The 17,856-nt window shown below is 42.4% G+C and overlaps 1 protein-coding gene across 4 annotated transcripts in view; it reads left to right on the forward strand.

Moving 5' to 3' along the window:
* PHF21B (PHD finger protein 21B) overlaps positions 1–17,856 on the forward strand; it is a 163,418-nt gene that overhangs the window by 105,348 nt on the left and 40,214 nt on the right. For 3 of the 4 annotated variants that reach the window (XM_075442800.1, XM_075442808.1, XM_075442823.1), the window contains one exon: positions 12,866–12,958. The exons of the other annotated variant lie outside the window; for it this stretch is intronic. In XM_075442800.1, the coding sequence (XP_075298915.1) occupies positions 12,866–12,958 (93 nt within the window). The remainder of the gene's footprint in view (positions 1–12,865; positions 12,959–17,856) is intronic. 4 annotated transcript variants of the gene reach the window in all.

Raw genomic sequence — 17,856 nt, forward strand, 5'->3', positions numbered from 1 at the left:
AACAAGTTTAAGTTTATCCGTCATTTGGGCATAACCCTGAGTTTAACATGTGTATGATTCACGTCTTCAGTAGGATTAACTGGGTGCTTGTAACTGAGTTTGTATTTACCTGCTTTTCTGTGCTGGGGTCTTAATCTTTCTGATTATTCTAATTCTTTGGCAAAATGTTGTCCTTGGAGATTTGACCAGTGACAGCAAGAACGTGTCCCCACTGCTTTTCTGTAAGACCGTTAGTTAATGGGTACAACTGTTCGGGTTTTTTCCCTCGGTGAGATCGTTATTATAGACCTCTGTTTGGCCTGTTGCTTGTCTTTGAATTTCTGAAGACTCCAGTTCAGTGACTGTGTCATCAGATTTGCACGTATAGTGATGGATTGCGGTATTACAAACAATTTGATGGTTGTATCCCTCGCTGAATCAAACAATGAGACTGGCTGGATTGGAGGTAAGCTCATTTTTACGAACAAGATCACTGAACTAGCAGTGATTGAATAGCTAATACCGGAAAGCGCGTGACAGCTTTCTCGAGATTTAAGCAACATTGCGTTTCCTGGAGTTTGCTGAAGTGGTAATGATGATTTAAGGGTCTTACCTTAAACGTTTACTGTCCTGGCAGGTGTAAAATGAAGACAGAAGTCAGCCTTGTTTAATTTAATGCAATGTTCGTTTCTCTTTAAAGAATCAGTATACTAAAATATTTTTGAAAGATAGCTATTTTAGCATAGTAGTAATGAGAACATTGCAGAAATTTGGCATGGATACTACAAGGTATGATTTTAAAAGACTGTATGAGGTAATTGCTTAGCATTTGCTCCAATAAAATCCCACCACCCCATTCACTGATTTCACGATATTTTCTTCAAAGTGAAACATTACTATATTAATTTTCCCCTGCACTTGTCTTTTCAAAATATAAGCCAATAATCTACATTCTGTCGACTTGATTTCTTGTTATGCGGGAGATTAGACACCACATTTGTTAGTATTGCTGGAAAAAGAAATGCCCCAGCTCCTTAAGAAGTACGAGAAGATAAAAAGCTTCAGGTTTCTGCTATATCTGTGTTCTTAATGTGGGCTTTAAAGCCAGAGTAAGTGGCTTTGAACCACCGCTATGATGGCTCAGAGTGTTCACAGTTTGTTCTCAAGTCTTGAGGGGTGTGAGCTCAAACTCTGGTTCCTCTAGCTTGAGCTCAGAAATTGTTTCTGAATTTAGAAGTTACTACACAGAACCAGAATCAACCTATATCTTGATATGCATGATGTCCTTCAAGAAGTTTAAGTTTATAGGTCTTCTTAATAACAAGGTATTACTCAACAAATTTTATGGGCATTTTCAAATGTGTGAATTTGGAGTATCTTCACTGAAGTATAATGAAGCTAGATTTCTACCAGCAGAGTTAATCTACAAGATTACATTACTAGCACGTCTCTAACCATTTTCCTAATTACAATACAATAGGCTTAGTATGTATGCCATTAATTATTATTATTATTACTACATTTCCTTTCAAAGAGAACTTTACGCACAACCTTCCCCCTGCATCTTTGTGACCTGTGCATCCTAATTTTTATGATTTTTCAATATATAGTGTCAGGGTGTAGACTATACAGAACTTTCATGTCTGCAAGCAGAAGATAACTGAAGACCTGAGTAGCATCCCTTACCAATATTTTGCTTTTTGGGTCGATGGCATGATATAAATAACCCGGTTTGAAGAAGAGCCTGTCAGTCTGAAAAATTCTTAGAAGTTTCAGGTAGTACAGTTCTCTTTGTATCTTCCTGGCAGTCATTTTGGATTTAAGACACCATCGTCCAATTAAAAAACAAGCAAGCAAACAATTTTCCCCCTTGTAACTCCGGGAATGACTGATTCGAAGTCGTGATCTCTGCAGTGATGTCTGTACGGATATGTGCACAGACCTTCACTGAGCTGAGTGAAGACTCGCAGCGGTTCATGGTTCTGCCTTTATGAAGACATTATTGTTGCGCTGTCCAATTTGCAAAGCACGCAAGCTGAAAACACAGGACATGTTTTCTCAGCATGTCTTTGATTTCTAGCAAAAGATATTTAGACTAGATCTTTGGAAGCAGTTCGGTGTTGAAGTGCACCTAGCTGTCCGGAGTTCAAAACTTGGATCCTCAAACTCTGCTTAGTAGCTATCAAGTCTGGACCCAGATGAAATCCATAAATGCCTCTGTTTCTACTAATCATATTCCCTGTGCGCCAAAATGTTTGCATTGCAAGAACAGCTGTGTCAACAGGGTTGAACAACAAGGTGGTGGAAGGATTGTTTGGAATTGTTGATTGTCTTTTTCCCGAAGCATTCTCCAGCCGCTGGTCCAGGAGACCACGTTCTCTCTTCTTTCACTGACTGGTTTAGCAGAAAAGCTTGGAAGAAGAGTCTTTCTCCCCAGTATGTTCTGGTAGTTGAATGGCTTACAGAACCAGGTGTGAGCGTAGGAACTGAAATCTTCCTTCTCCACAGCAGGTGACTGAACTCCTGAGAATCTGGTTGAAGGGAAAGATGGGAAGGAGGAAGAAAAGAAAGCACAGCTTTCTTGGAGTCTGTTTGAATGAAAATGGTTGAGCACAGATTAGTCTCCAGGAGGGGGCTTAGGGAGGTAAATACCAGTGGGAATGAAGCAGGTCTCCTTTTTCAAAGCAAAATACCAAGGTCTGGAGTCAGTAATGCAGTAAAACACTCCTATTGAACACATCTATCTAGACATCTATCTTCTGGCCTAGGGTGCTGGCTTGCAAATTGCTTCCCAAGGTGCCCCGTCATACTCTTTGGATACACAGGGAAACTTGGGTGCCTCATTAAGAACTGCAGTAAGGCACCTAAGAGCTGGATATGGTACTATGCAAGACCTTCGTGCATTTGTGGATTCAGTTTTAGGTACCTCAAAGGTGGTTTCCAGGCTTGTGGAGAAGCAAACCTTCAGGTGTCCAGAGAACATTAATGGTTAAATCTGAAGCACGTGAGGATTTTACTGTCTTTAAGGCTTGACAGCAGCTGTGTGGGGGTCATTGAGAAGGTGATTTTGAACTTTTTAGCTGGAGCTAGGTTGGACAACTAGGTTGGACTTTTGGGCTTTTGCTGAAACTCAGCCTACTAGAACCTTGGAAGATGTTCCAGTGGTCAGGTTTATCTGGGACTAGCAGGATGAAACATCCTAAGTAGGAGCCAGAAAAAGTCACACAGGCTAGATAGTAGACTAGAGCTGTGGTTTGATTTTTGTCTGGTTTTCTGCTCATAATTTCTGCACTCCAGAAACTTCTAGGCTCGGAGACAAAGGAACCTTTGCTGACTTTGGTGTTTACAAGACTAGTTCTGCTAGCACTCATATTAATGCAGAATCTCAGGAAGAAGAGATTTTCTACTTAGAAAGTAAGATTTCCTGGCTCTGTCATTGTAGGGAAACACTGGTGCTCACTTTGGTATATTTACAACTCTGGAAAAGTATTATGTGTAATATATTACCATGTGTTCTGAAGCATGTGTTTGGGTATTCACATCCATATATGTATCTTATGTATATATTTATTATTTTATTTATATAAGCATAAATTTGCCAAATCCTGTTACTGTCTGAACAAATCAACAGAAAAGATCAACGTTTCTATTTGTATCATCAAAGAATCAATTACATTTGTAAGTGAATAGAGTTTATCACCTTCCAAAACTAAATCAGGTGTTGCTGTATTTCAGTGTTTTCTTTTAATTAGAAGAAGGCATCTATGTAGCAATATCCGCAACGATTTTTCACCCCTGCGATCCTGGAACTGTGGAATACCAGAGTTAAGAATTCAATAGTAGTGGTAATTCAGCCATGCTGCAATAAAGCAGTATTTTCCACTGGGTTTTGTTGATAGACAAGTGGTTCAATATTGCTGAGTCGTCTGCCTAAAAAAAAATAAAGCAAGCTTATGGGTTGTTCTGCACATTCAAATTAATGTCTCCTGGGGAAGCCATTGCTTCTTTTTTTAAAATTAATTATAATAACAGTAGATTTTTAATATCGGTCATATTTATGCACACTTTATATGGAATTCAGGCAAAGTCTTCATGTTCTTTCCCCAAGTTCTGTGCTCAAGGAAGTTATTTTTGATAACAACATCTAGCTATTATGGCTGAACTGATCCAATAGCTTCCTTTCTCCAGAAAGGTTGGAACTATCATTCCATTTTTTTGTTCCCCTGCTTTTGTGGGTTTTGCCTTCCCCTCCCTCCCCCATCAGCTAAGAACCAGTGCTTTGTCCTTTGCCTTGATTCTGTTGCTTGTTGGATACTTTCCTAAGCTAATTCAACTAGCAGAAAACTTTCTTTATCCGGGTTAGCAAGCTGAATTAGCTCAGCTCAGGGCCTGACAAAAGGGACTGTGTGGCAGCGAGTGAGCAATTAGGTTGTCTCAGGCTGTCACCTCCCTCGTGTTCTAAAAACTCAGAGCAAGAACTGCAGAAGCAGCTCGGAGCCCTATGGGTGCCAGGGTGGAATGATTTGGAAGACAATTTTTCAGTAGCTGCTAGTAGGCTACATGGGCAGTTCTGATAGGTGAGGATTCCTGAGTCACTAAGGAATGATGGTCATCCCCCCCTTTATTTTTCCTCCCCTTGCCTGCTTTTTCCCTCCCCCAATCCCCCTGCCCTGCAGCGGGGGCAGAGGAGCGGAGCTCCAGCAGCTGCTGGGGCTCTGGTGGAGATGTTCACTCACGCTTGGACTCACTCGAGGGAGCGGCTGGAAGCTGTGTGGTGTGACACGCTGTGCAGGCTGTTCCCCTTTACTCAGAAACGTTTCTGCAGACTGTGAAGAGAGAAGAAGTAATTTGAAGACATTAGTCATTAAAAACTACATCAGCCTGGAACAGTTTAGTAGTTAAATGGCAAACCTTTTATGAATCAGCTGAGCAAGGACTATAGGTGTGATCACAGCTGCGGAGTGGTGGTGTTGCAACTCAGACTATACCCGTTTCTGCAGGAAGTGGAGACTTAATTAATTGAATATGATTTCTGAAGAAAGCTTCAAATCACAGGACAGGTATGTGCATGCTAATGCAGTTCACATAGCCAAACTTTCTTTTAGTTTTCTCTTTCTTTTTTTTTTTTAATTCAGAAATATGGAGTGTGATATGTGTGACTGTGGAGAAATCTGGACTGTTTCCTTTGATAAAAAAAATGATGCCTTAAAAAACCCCTGGCCAGTAAATAATGTGATGGAAGCTGTGTTTAACAATGGGTATTTGGTACAGCTATCTATCCTCCAGTGTCATTAACCAGTGGGATTTCTGAGCCAGGGAAACTCATGAACTTTATTCAGCGTGTTTTTGCTGTGCCAGGATACATACCCACAAGGTGTTCAAACAGAGTTTGTATTTTTGAGTTTACTCAGATGGGAATGTGCAAGTGGCAGGAAGTAGAGAGAGCGGTCTGCAAAGTCTGAGAGTGGTGGTGAAAGCAGAGATAAATTAGATGATGGTCTGAGAAGCCGAAGAGCCAAGGTAAAAGCAGAAAACTGTCTGCTTTATCTCTGCATGTGCTGCTCTGATACCCTCATGAGCTTGGACAGTACTGTGGGTTTCCTTGCAGATGCATGGTGTTGGAAGGGGTGAGTACCAATACCTCGCAGCAATGAAGAATTTGGTCTCACCGTGGTTTTCAGAGCAGTTTTGGAATTTAACGTGGCAGCTTGGCTCCTGCTGCTCGTTGCCACCCCAGCGCTGGGCCTTGTGGCCGGCAGTGAGAGCAGTTGTCGGCTCTCTCAGTGCAAAAGCAGCTGGTGTAGTTTGAGCCCTTGTTCACGTGCCATAATGAGGGTTGGTTTAAATGGTATTTTCAGTGCCCAAAGAATGGATGGTTTCAAAAATACAGATATTTTTAAAAAGCAACAGGACTTACTGTGTTTCTGATTGCCTACTTCGTAACAATAATAAATGTGCATACAAGAGCATGATTAATGAATTCTGAGTAAAGATGAAGGAAGTGGGGAAAAGAAACACTTTTAAAAGCTGGAAGAGAAGTCTTTAAATATCTCTGAAATACGAATGAAGTTAGTGTTTGCACAAGAGATGTGTCTGAAGTGCAGTCTCTTTGGGATACAGTCGGAGGGTGAAACTGAAATATGCCATTATTCCACCAGTTTCTTAGAAATACCACGCACAGTGATTTCACTATATTTTGAAAATGAATAAGGATGTCCACATATTTTTATAGAAGTTAAGTCTAGAAGGAAAGAAAAGATATGTATCGTACACATCTTGCAGGAGCCTCAAAGTTATATCCAAGCACAGAGTGCTTCTACTGGTGGACTATAGGGAAAAATAATAGCATGCAGATGCTTAGGTTAGCTGGAGGACAGCAACTACCCTGGATTATTGAGGTAAGGTGCAGCAAGTTTAAAGTCAAACGAACTTGGACGTTGCATACAGTGCTTGGCATTTATATAAAGCAAGCTCAAGGTTGAATGCAGCATTCAAGTTGTAAAATGGATGTGGAATGGGTAAAAAAACCCCTGCAATTACTTCAGTGACGATCCATTCAGGTTAAGAATTTTCATCTTTGCTGTTGCCATAGCAATCTGTTCCCCTGTCACTACCACATTAAAAATCCATTCTGTAAAACTGTTGTTGCCAATATTGAACACATAACAGACAAAAACATTTTTTTAATAGCTTCGGTGTCTTATTTGCAACACGAAGAAGGCCTAGATCTTAGAGAGATGCATATGTACTTTAAAAAGAAAAAGATTAGCGTTTCTATAGTACATTCTAGGAACACAATATTTGTGCTGTGGTATTGATGTCAGTATAAAGTAGTTTGCAAATAATATAGCGCTGCAATGTCAGATGAACTCAAATAATTGAACTGCTCTGCTCAGATACAACAAACCCGCATGTTCCCGAGTTAGGCATTTATTTTGGTACCGTGCTGTAGTGGCAGGCTTTTGAAGTATGGGGCTTTTTAACCTGCTGTTGTTCATCGAGTCTGGTTCTCTTCAGTGACTGACTTCAGTGATTTTATCTGTACTGGTGTAATTCTGGAGTGGGCGGCGAGTTGTGTCCCCTAGCAGTCTGACGTCTGTGACCTGCCCCGAAACTGCTCGTGTACCCAGGATCAACAGTGAGTTCGTGGGAACAGGTCCTAAGCGTTTGTTCGTGCACCCAGCTGGGGGGAAAGGAGTTTGTCATTCACAGCGCACGTAGCCATGGTCTGACAAATACATTTACCCAAACTGAGTAAAATGTAAGTATCTTTCAATATAGTAGAGATACATATCTGTAGGTATGTGTATATATATATAGGTGTGTGTATATATATATATATATAGTCATCCTGGGCTGAAATGCAAAAGTTTACTAAAATCACAAACGTGCATGTGATGGATTTAAAAACTCAGACACTGACTAAAGAAGTCATAACAAAATAGCAGGAAACGGAATGCATGCCCCTTAGTCTTATCATTGACAGTGTAACTCTCATCCTCATTTCTGCCTCAGCAGCCTTTTATCCCCTGACCATCTCTAGCCTTCATCCTTTGAATCCTTATTCTCTGTCCGTGCCATAGTTCTTTGTTTCACTTTTTATGTCTTCTGCTTGCCACTGTCCCCACACTTCTACTCGTCAGTTGTCTCTGAGAGCCTTTATCTAGGGATGGTGTTGATTTAGTGCAGGATAAGCGTAGGAGGAGAAAATAGAGCAAACAGTTACAATTCTGTTGAGTATTAATAGAAGAATAGAGGGTGAGAAGTGTTTTTTAACTGCACTTAGCAATGTCTTCTAAATTTTTTGTTTTCTTTTGCTTACATGTGTGTCCTTCTGTTTTGGGGCTGCTGGGTTGGGTTTTCTTTTTTTGGAATTCTTATCATTATTATTTTCTTAGTGAGTAAACTGGCCACTGGAAAAGATTATTTCATCTGCATCTCGTCACCGGTTTTTGCAATTCAAAGTGTGACCCTGGGGAGCATGCTACTGGATGACATTTACTGAATAACTGAGATTGCAGGTCACCTACGCAGTGGGCCTGCTGTGTTCCTGTCCGAGGGCATTTGTGGGTTGCTCAAGCAAAAAAGGTGTCCCTGACATGCCAGATACTTGTCTGCTCTGTATAGGTCACTGAAGACAGGGGTCTGGAAGTTGTCTGTGTTGCAGCCATATGCGTTCATTAGCCATTAACTCCTGCAGTGGCTGAGGTTCCTGTTCCAGTCCAGGGCTGGGGCTGGTGCTGAAGGTAGGAGGTAGCAAGGGTCATAAGCTCCCAGATGCTTGTCTGGGATAATAAATGCTGCTGGATGTAAAGTTTTGTGAATTAGACAGTAGGAAGTACACCCGATGAATTTGTTTTAATTTGAAAAAAAATCTCAGTATAAAGATAGTAAATCTGGCTTAAATACATACAATCAAGTCAAAACAATTCTGAGGCGGACTGAAATTTGGCTCTTCACTTTCCCCCATCGCTGCCCATTTCAGTGCTCCATCTTCGCTGTAGGTGTTTCAGGGGGTCACCAGAAAAGCCCAAGTAGACTTAGATAGAGGAGAGATTTGGAGATATCTTTGACTTTTATGGACCTTTTTTATTAAAATGCTTAGAGCTGTAAATGTAGAAATAAGAAACTCATTTATCTTGACAAAAGTGCTGCCATAAACTATTCGGCAGTCATAAAATAACCTTTTAAATTATTGTTTCTGCTGGTATCGATAAATTCATACAAAGTGCTTAAAGGTCAGGCATTGCCAGAAAAATGTCTTTTCAGCTTGTTAATTAAGGGTTTATAAGAACGTGCACCAGCTTGCTCTTTGGACAAAATGGGAAAAAGGAAGGAGGAAAAAAAAAAAGCCCCACATCGATTAAAATGATAGTGTGGAATTAGTAAGTGACGAGTCTTTGATCCACCAGGCTCACCGTGGCAAGCCTGGACAGTTTGTGAGTGCAAACAGGCGGCACTGTTAACAGGAGGAAAAAAAGTTTATTTCCTTTCTTGAGTGGGAGGCATCTTGATCGCTCAGCTTTTGCAGACCATGGGCTTGAGCTGCAGACGCAGCTAGGACTGAAGTATTAAGGTGAGTGTGAGCAGTATTAGTCCTCTTATGGCTTGAGCCATGGGGAGTGTGTCCAGTTCTCATTGCCTGGCCAAGAACATCAGATAAGGATGTTTATATTTGCCAGGCAAGTGGTTTTATCTGCTGTTTTATTTACCACTTAAACTGGAACAAAGCCGTACTCTGAAATGTGCTGAAAGATGTACCCAGAGCCAAAGTGCCCAGCCATCCATTCGAGCACCTGCACCTTCATTGCAGAGACTACAGCTGCAGTTCCCTCTGTTTTATACTTCAGCTCTTTTGCCCATCATCATGGAGACGTCCTGGTCTGATCATTAAAATCTGACCTAAAAATGAGGCGACTCAGATGTGACTCTACATCGACAGATGGGTGAGACACTGGAAGTAAGAAGTCTGGCTCGCATTTCCACCTGCACAACGGAGTAGCCCTCACAACATTGTTTTACTTCTCAAAATCTCGATTTTTTTCATCACTAAAACAGGCACGATAATACCGACCTAGGTGAAGTACGCTGAGATAACAGATGAGATGTGTTACAGGAAAAGTACAGACGTTTGTCATTGAATTCTGCTGATATAAAGACTTGAACTATTTATTGCTCAAGCTCGGAAACAATAACAAGACAGTGTACATAGTGAAAAGTAAAACAGATTCCTAGATATCTCTGTCTCTGAACATACTATAGTGCTGTTAGTAATGTGCGATTAAAGTTCTGAATTTTCTTTTGGCCATATGAATTTTATATGGAGATTGTTTTCTTGAATATTAAATAACAGATCCTCACTATAAAGCCATTTGTAAATAGGAGGCTGCATCTTTGTCACTGAGAATTTTATAACCTAAGAATGCTATAATTTGTTTTTGTTCTCTCAGCTGGAGCACTGCTACTTCAGGAAAATAAATCTGACGAATTTTTTGAGACTGCAGTGACAGAACCGGTGATGGTTCAGTTCTGTGGTACCCACAGACAGCACCTCCTGGCTTTGCCTTGAAGTGAAGCCAAGAGACCAGTGCAGAGCAGTTTTGTAGGGTTTCTTGTTTCTTCTCTTGTTCCCATTCCTTTTGGCTCAATGGTTCAGTGTTTTGAAGGGAATCGGCCCAGCGATGCACCCAGGGACGGAGATGAGCTTCTTGCTCGCCGGACAGAGGCATTCTGTTCTAGGCTGGGCTAGCTGCTTGTCTTCTTTTCTTGTGATTGGCATTTGAAGTAGAACAAGAAAAGAGATTTGTTGCTCAGACATGGAGTTTTTGTGCATCCTACCAATTGATAACTGTATCTTATCTAACTTCTGAGTGATTCGATTCTTATCTTTGTAATCAGTTCCCAATTTCACTCGGTGTCGGTAGGGACAGGAGTATTAGAATGTGTGTTTTCAAGGTCAGAGGTAGGGTATATCAGAATGACAAGATGTGCAGCCACACTTTAAGCACGACCTTCCAGAAGAAAGAACTTGTTTTAACCTTCTGTAGGGGAAATATGTGCAGCCCAGGACAAGTTGTGGTGCTCCTGATGTTTCCAGGGAAAACTCAGGCTTCACTGCATTGTGAAAGAATTCCCATTCCATATATAAGCGGTGTTGGGATGGAGGAAAAATGTAGATCATAGTTGTGGTAAACTTTCAGTTCCTCTAGTATGGGTTGGAAAGCTCACTTTGGTATTCACCTTAAAAAGCAAATAACCAGGCTGAATTAATTTTAGTTCATCCTAATGTAAAGCCAGAAGTTGGGATATGTCTAAGAAGTGGCAATAGCAGCAGGTGCCAGCTCAAGTTCTCCTCCTCTCCAGACAGCAGGAATTCGTCACGTTATCCTTCTCGATGTGTGAGCTGTTATATTATAGATAGGCCAAAAAAGTAATTCATGAAGATAGTTTTTAGTATCCTTCCCATTTTTTTTTTTATTCCATGTGTCACCCTATAAGGACAACTGCAGTGGAAATACCTCCTTCTGTTCCTCTCACTGCTGCCATTACCTTTACTTCTGCAGGAAGATACAGCTCCTGGGCTGCATCAAAAGCAGCATGGCCAGCAGATCGAGGGAGGGGATTCTGCCCCTCTGCTCTGCTCTTCTGAGACTCCACCTGGAGTCCTGCGTCCAGCTCTGGAGCCCCCAGCACAGGAAGGACATGGACCTGTTGGAGCAGGTCCAGAGGAGGCCACAAAAATGATCCGAGGGCTGGAGCACCTCTCCTGTGAGGACAGGCTGAGAGAGCTGGGGCTGTTCAGCCTGGAGGAGAAAAGGCTCCAGGGAGGCCTTATTGCAGCATTTCAGTACTTAAAGGGGGCCTACAAGAAAGCTGGAGAGGGAGTTTTTACAAGACCATGTAGTGATAGGACAAGGGTAATGGCTTCAAGCTGAAAGAGGGTAGATTTAGAGTAGACATAAGAAAGAAATTCTTCCCCATGAGGGTGGTGAGGCCCTGGCCCAGGCTGCCCAGGGAAGCTGTGGCTGCCCCCTCCCCGGCAGGGTTCAAGGCCAGGTTGGATGGAGCTCTGAGCACCCTGGGCTGGTGGAAGGGGTCCCTGCTCATGGCAGGGGGTTGGAACCAGATGAGCTTTAAGGTCCCTTCCAACCCAGATCATGCTAGGAGTCTATGAACTTGCTTGTTCTGGCATCCATGAGTGGAAATGCTGCTTTCTTCCTGCCTCCCCGCCCTTGGCTCAAGACAGAATTTTAATGGAGTGTATTTTTCCATGGATAATCCAGGGTGTGATAATCCACGAGTACTGAGGAAAAATTGCCTTGCGTGTTTATAACTGTACAGCTCTCCTTGTTGTTTAGCTCAGGCAAATCTTATGCAAATTTTAATCTTTGCTAAGTATATAACATCACACCCCCATATGTCTCCAGAGGAGTAGCAGAGTTAAAAATATAAACTCTGTAGGACAAGTTTATTAAAAATATTCTACATGAAAATGCATGGTATTCTTATCAGACACCGTAGTTCGAATGAAACAGACTGTTTCACCACTCTGTTGCTGAGGTCTGAGGAGAACATATCGGCATGGACTTGACACAGTTTCTCTCTCCTTGAGCTGATTACATTATAGTTTCCCTTCTATTGACAAATTTTGTTACCAGACTGGGGTAATATTGGCATACTTTATCTTACTGGCTGTGATCTGATACTTTTGTTTTGAGGGGAGTTAGAGAAATTCAGCTGAACCCGTTTTTCTTTCCGTGTTAGCTGTTTCTAGCAGCCTGAGAAGTTTTTGTGATCAGTGACAAAGTGTGTCTGGCTGTTACAGTGACAATCATCTGTTTGCTTATATTGCCGTGTCGTCCCAACAGCAATTAAGAAATGTCACATGGAAGTTATAAAACCTTGCCTTGAGAACGTTGGCCAGCGAACCAAAATAGGAACTGTCATCGGGGATGAAGGAATGAAAGAGGCTGCAGGGGAAAACTTTGCTGTGTTCTTTAGACCTATGGCCCGATCTTAAATTTATAAGCTGTCTGTCCTTTTTAATGGAGAAAATGAAGTACACGTTATTTACATCCGAGATCTAGTATTTTAAGAGCCTCTGTGGGTGAGGCTTGAAAAAGAGCTGCCATTCCTGCTGTCTACAACAGGACACGTAAGCGTACATCTATAGAAATCTGTATCACTGCAGAGAGGTGAAAAGTCAGCAAAGGACTGGCACTAAACAGAAACAGACATTTTTAGGCAGGGGGGAAACTTGTGTGTACTTGACTTTGTATTACAGAAACATAATTTGCTTACTCTTAGTGTCCCAAATGTATTCGTAAGGGTGTGGGGAAGCTGTGCAAGTGTTTTAAGCTGTGTTCAACTGTTTTTCTTCCAACAGACTTTGGGAACTATCACTGCAGTGCCCATTAAGGTTCCTCAGGTCAGCTCCTTGCAGAGGTTGGCAGGACAAGGACCAGCAGTGCTACCTCAGGTACAAAATACAGTTCCAGAGGGGATTTTTGTGTCATTTTGTATGTATTCTACTCTGTTCTTGTCTGGAGCCCAGGCCTGGGTAGGTCAACACACTCATTTTGCTGAATAAAAACTCACCTTCAGTGAGGTGAACAGCAGAGTTGTGATTTTCTCCAATTTGTGGAAGAAAAAGGTAAATCAATTTTCTTCTGGAAGCATACTGTTAGCATAATGAAAAGCTATAAAAAACCTTGTAGGTTCATTGTGGGAGAACAAAGTACATACGGTGAAATGTAAATTTATGCTTTATAAGATGAATCACAAATCACAGAAGTGAAAATCTGCAGTTCTGTAACTTAAAAAAGTGGTGGAAGTATTAACCTTTCTGGTCAAGATTTAGCCTCACACACTCTTTTACTGACTTCCTTGCCTTATCCCTGTCTATCCCGGGATAAAGTTTGGGCCCGACTAACCCAGGTGCCAGACTGAGGCAAGATTGCCTGAGTAGGAGTGAAAGGAGAGCTACACTCACAGATTTTAAAAACCTTTTGAAACTTTGTGTTATTTTCTGAATATCCATTACTGCTTCCCTAACCATGCACTTTATTCCCCATTTCAACCATCTTTCTCAAAAATTTTGGAAGTTATTTACAGCAAGTGTTTTGCTACAGTTCTCTGGTTTGCTTTTTGCATTCGTAATTATTAAGTATAAATATATTTCTCCCTGTGTGGCCCTTACAGGTCTATTTCTCAGATGTAAACACTTTTCTACCATTGCAGTCAATGTTGGGTCTTCCTATTGTTCCTTTATTTTTTTCCTAATATTTCCTCAGTGGCAGAATCTAGCAATGTGAGCTAAATCTGCCTGGAGGGAGGAGCATTTCCAAGATAAAGTTCTTAAATTCTCTCTTTAAATTACATTTTGTGGAAGGCAAAGTTGTGGACATAAAGGAAGGTTATAGTTTTCTTATCAAGACTTTGCTTTCCAGTTGTTCTTACAGCATAATAACACACTGATTTCTGCCATTTTGGGGTGTCAAAGATGAGCAGATTGCTCCTGAAAACAGATGAGGTTTAAGAGCAGCTGAAAGACCTGTAACAGGGGCTTAGCTTATCATTAATGTTGTGTTTCAGCAATGATGATGGCACTGCAAATGCTGTGCTTGGAGAAGCAGCAATGTTCTGTACTTTTGTTAAGTAGAATAACTTTAATTCAGTGTTATAGTCAGTTCTAAAGAATTGGAAGAAGTGGAGGAAGCTGATTTCCTCAACTTTTTGAACATAACACTTTCTGTCTTGCTGTGCAGCTCATGGCAGTATTTTTGTTTTTATTTCACTTTGTTTTACTCTTTTCCTAGCACAGCCTTCAGTTTCAGACCTGTTTATGCAATCATACTTAATACTAACAAAACACCAACCCTTCCTCAGCAGCCCTAAGCCATAGTTCACTACATTTTCTGTTTCATACACATAGCATGGGAAATAACCACAAAGCAATCTCGTTTCTGTCAGAACTAAAAATTAAGTAGGCAGCTGTGTGTAAGACCACCTTGTCAGAGGTATGTCTTATGTTCTGAGTTTTTTCTGGCTTTTTCACAGGCCAGTACCTCCTCCTTCAGCAACAGCCTGCCCCGTTTCCAGGCTTTGTCCTCTGCTGCAGTTCAGCATGGTCTGTATGTTCCTCTCCCGCTCAGAGCTTACAGAGAAGTTTAAAATGTCCGTGTTGTTTCCTAGTGGGGAGCTCCCTCCACCCATCCAAGCTTTCTGCGTGGGGTCTTAAGAGAGGTCAAGTTTTCATCTAGAAGTGGAAAGTCTGGCTTCTAACTAAATAGTCAAATGTCTTCCAAATACATTTAACACAGCCCTAAATCAGAGTGATATAAAGCTGTTGTTCCCCAGCCCCAGCTGGAGACAGGTGATCTGGGAAGCCACTGTCAGTGAGCTGCAGCAGTGTATCACTGTGAAACCTCTCCTTTGTAATGACTGTAGGTGACAGCACAGTCATCTCTGGCAGATTTTGAGGGCTGACAGGAATCTGTGGTCCAGGGGAACTGGAGGTTTCAGATAGAAATATCAAAATGCAGGAAGCGAGCCCATGTAATACCACAAAAGTGTTGTGGTAAAGAACATCTCTTCCCTCTTCTCACTCATAGCTCTGAGAAAACAAGTGCCAAATTAAGAATGATTTTGGAAAATAAGGTGTGTATAGCATATTTCTGTAGGGGCTGGAAAATGTGCAGAAGTAAACGCTGTCACAGTCCCTGCCCTCTCAGCTCTTGCGCGTCAGACGTGGTTACAGAGCAGGCTGGCTGCTAGCCTCCGTTTGTCCCTCCTGGGCCACAGGCACGGCTCCTGTGCCTTGCTCCGAGGTAGTGGCACAATCCTACCATTCTAGGACGGACTTTCTGAGAGGCAGCTTGGCCACCATCTCCCAAGCATACTGACAAGCAGGGCCCAGCTGAGTTTGGTGTCTGCTAAAGCCTTTATTTTGAGTGCCTGCGTAGCAGCAAATTAAAGGGACAGCTTTTTCGAAACAAAACAGTGTTCATCACTCCTCTGCCAAGAAGTCTGTAGTATTTCACACAAAGAATTAAAGCAGTACAATGTCCATACTTGTGTGTGTTAGCTATACCTGAATCACAGCATGGTCGGGGTTGGCAGGGCCCTCTGTGGGTCCCCCAGCCCAACCCCCTGCCCAAGCAGGGTCACCCAGAGCAGGCTGCACAGCACCGCGTCCAGGCGGGTCTGGAATATCTCCAGAGAAGGAGACTCCACAGCCTCCCTGGGCAGCCTGGGCCAGGGCTCCGGCACCCTCAGAGGGAAGAAGTTCTTCCTCGGGTTCAGCTGGAGCTTCCTCTGCTTCAGTTTGTGCCCGTTGCCCCTTGTCCTGTCGCTGGGCACCACTGGAAAGAGTCTGGCCCCGTCCTCCTGACACCCACCCTGCAGATATCTATAGGCATTTCGAAGGTCCCCTCTCAGCCTTCTCTTCTCCAGGCTGAACAAGCCCAGCTCCCTCAGCCTCTCCTCGTAGGAGAGATGCTCCAGTCCCCTCCTCATCCTCACAGCCCTCCGCTGGACTCTCTCCAGTAGCTCCTCATCTTTCTTGAACTGGGGAGCCCAGCACTGGACACAAGCTATACCTGAATCTTGTTCTGCAAGGTATGGCACCCTCCCTGACTTCCATCTCTGCAAAGTCTGGCTTTGCCAGTGACTTACGTAGAGCCCTGACAGCAATGGAACCACAGCAGCAAAGGCTGCGGTGCGCCCACCGCCGTGCCCGCCTGCTGACTCCAGCAGCTCACCTTAGGTGTAGCTTGTGGCAGCCACGTAGAGCTGGCTTCACCTCGTCTGCACGCGCTGCCGCCGCTGCTCCGTGTCTGGAGCGGGGTGGAAGGCCTGGATGGATCCCTGTGGGGATCTCTGCCATCTCAGGAGCCTGTTTGTCTCCGAGTCGCCCTCTGGAAGTGGCTTCCCTCTCAGCCACGCAGATTGCGTTTCTGCCGCAGGTGCCTGTACGTAACTGGGATTAATGCAGGTCAGCGTCTGCGTTCTGCACAGCACGCCGACCGCTGCCTGACATTTCTCCTTTTGGCCAGTCTCGTAATTTCTTCGGGATTTCAGACTCCCCGTAGATACACGTGTAGGCGTGAGAGGTACAAACGTTGTCAGGCTGGCTGGAAAGAAACAGGGGCCTCCTCCATTTAAGACCCCCTCATCACATCTAAAGGAGCTTCATATTTCTGGTGCTTTCGTTCTCCTCACCTAGACAGCCTCTTTTGGTTTACCTCTGTGCAGTCAAGCAGGAAAATACCGCACAAGTAAACTGAGGCACTTAACAATACTTATGTAAAATAATGCGTGCAGCTTTCTCATTTTCTACATTTGTAGGTACTTGTAATTTGCTTTGTTCATTTAAATGGCTTTATGATATGACCCCCTGGGAGCAATTCCATATTCAAAATCTGTACATTCACAAATGGCAGCAAAATCCCATCACTTAGTGCTGAACTGCTATTAAATGGTGAGCAAACAAATATTAATTACAAGTTCGTTGCACAATACAAACAATATTTCTTCAGGCATTCATTATTTGCCAAAACAAGCCTCTTTGGCAGACCTTTTTTCTTTTTTTTTTCTTTTTTTTTCTTTTTTTTCTTTCTTCTTTTTCTTCTTTTTCTTCTTTTTTCTTTTTTTTTCTTTTTTCTTTTTTCTTTTTTTCATTTTTTTGCTTTTTTCTTTTTTCTTTTTTTCTTTTTTTTCCTTTTTTCACTTTTTTTTTCCTTTTTTTTTTCCTTTTTTTTCCTTTTTTTTCTTTTTTTTTTTCTTTTTTACAGACTATGGAGTTATTTTTTGCTTTCATCAAACAAATAATATTTCTCCTAGGAGCTGTGATGTTTGAGAAGTTAATTCCAGATAGTCTTTCTCTTCTTCCTTTGGCCTTTAAGGTTTCTAGCTGGGTGACATGTTATGAAACTACAGACTCTTCACAGCACTCTGAGAAGCAAATCCTGGAGGTCCTCTGCTCAGACACGTGGGTGATGCATTCTCTTACTCTTGAGCTGTTCCTCTACTTTGTGGCATCCATCAGCTGTGAGGAGGGGGTGGCCTCATGTCAGGCTGGGACTCCAGTTTCCAGCGGCAGTGCAGACAGTCTGTCTGTTTGGAACTGGTTTACATAAAAATTAAAGTCGCTCTGTAGCCACCTGAAGACACGTGGGAAGTCTTATTTTCTGTTCTTCGAATGGAAGATTTTAAATGAAACGGTGAAGATATTAAAATAAACCTCCCGTTTTGTTGTCAGGAATTTGGGCCAAATCCGAATCTCATTCAAATTAATGGAGAGACTGTGATGATTTGAATAGCAGTTAAATCAGATTATGGTGCTGTTTCCCTGACCTATTTTTCCAGTCCTGGTTG

Source organism: Opisthocomus hoazin, chromosome 1, assembly GCF_030867145.1.
Source record: "Opisthocomus hoazin isolate bOpiHoa1 chromosome 1, bOpiHoa1.hap1, whole genome shotgun sequence".
Lineage (NCBI taxonomy): Eukaryota > Metazoa > Chordata > Aves > Opisthocomiformes > Opisthocomidae > Opisthocomus > Opisthocomus hoazin.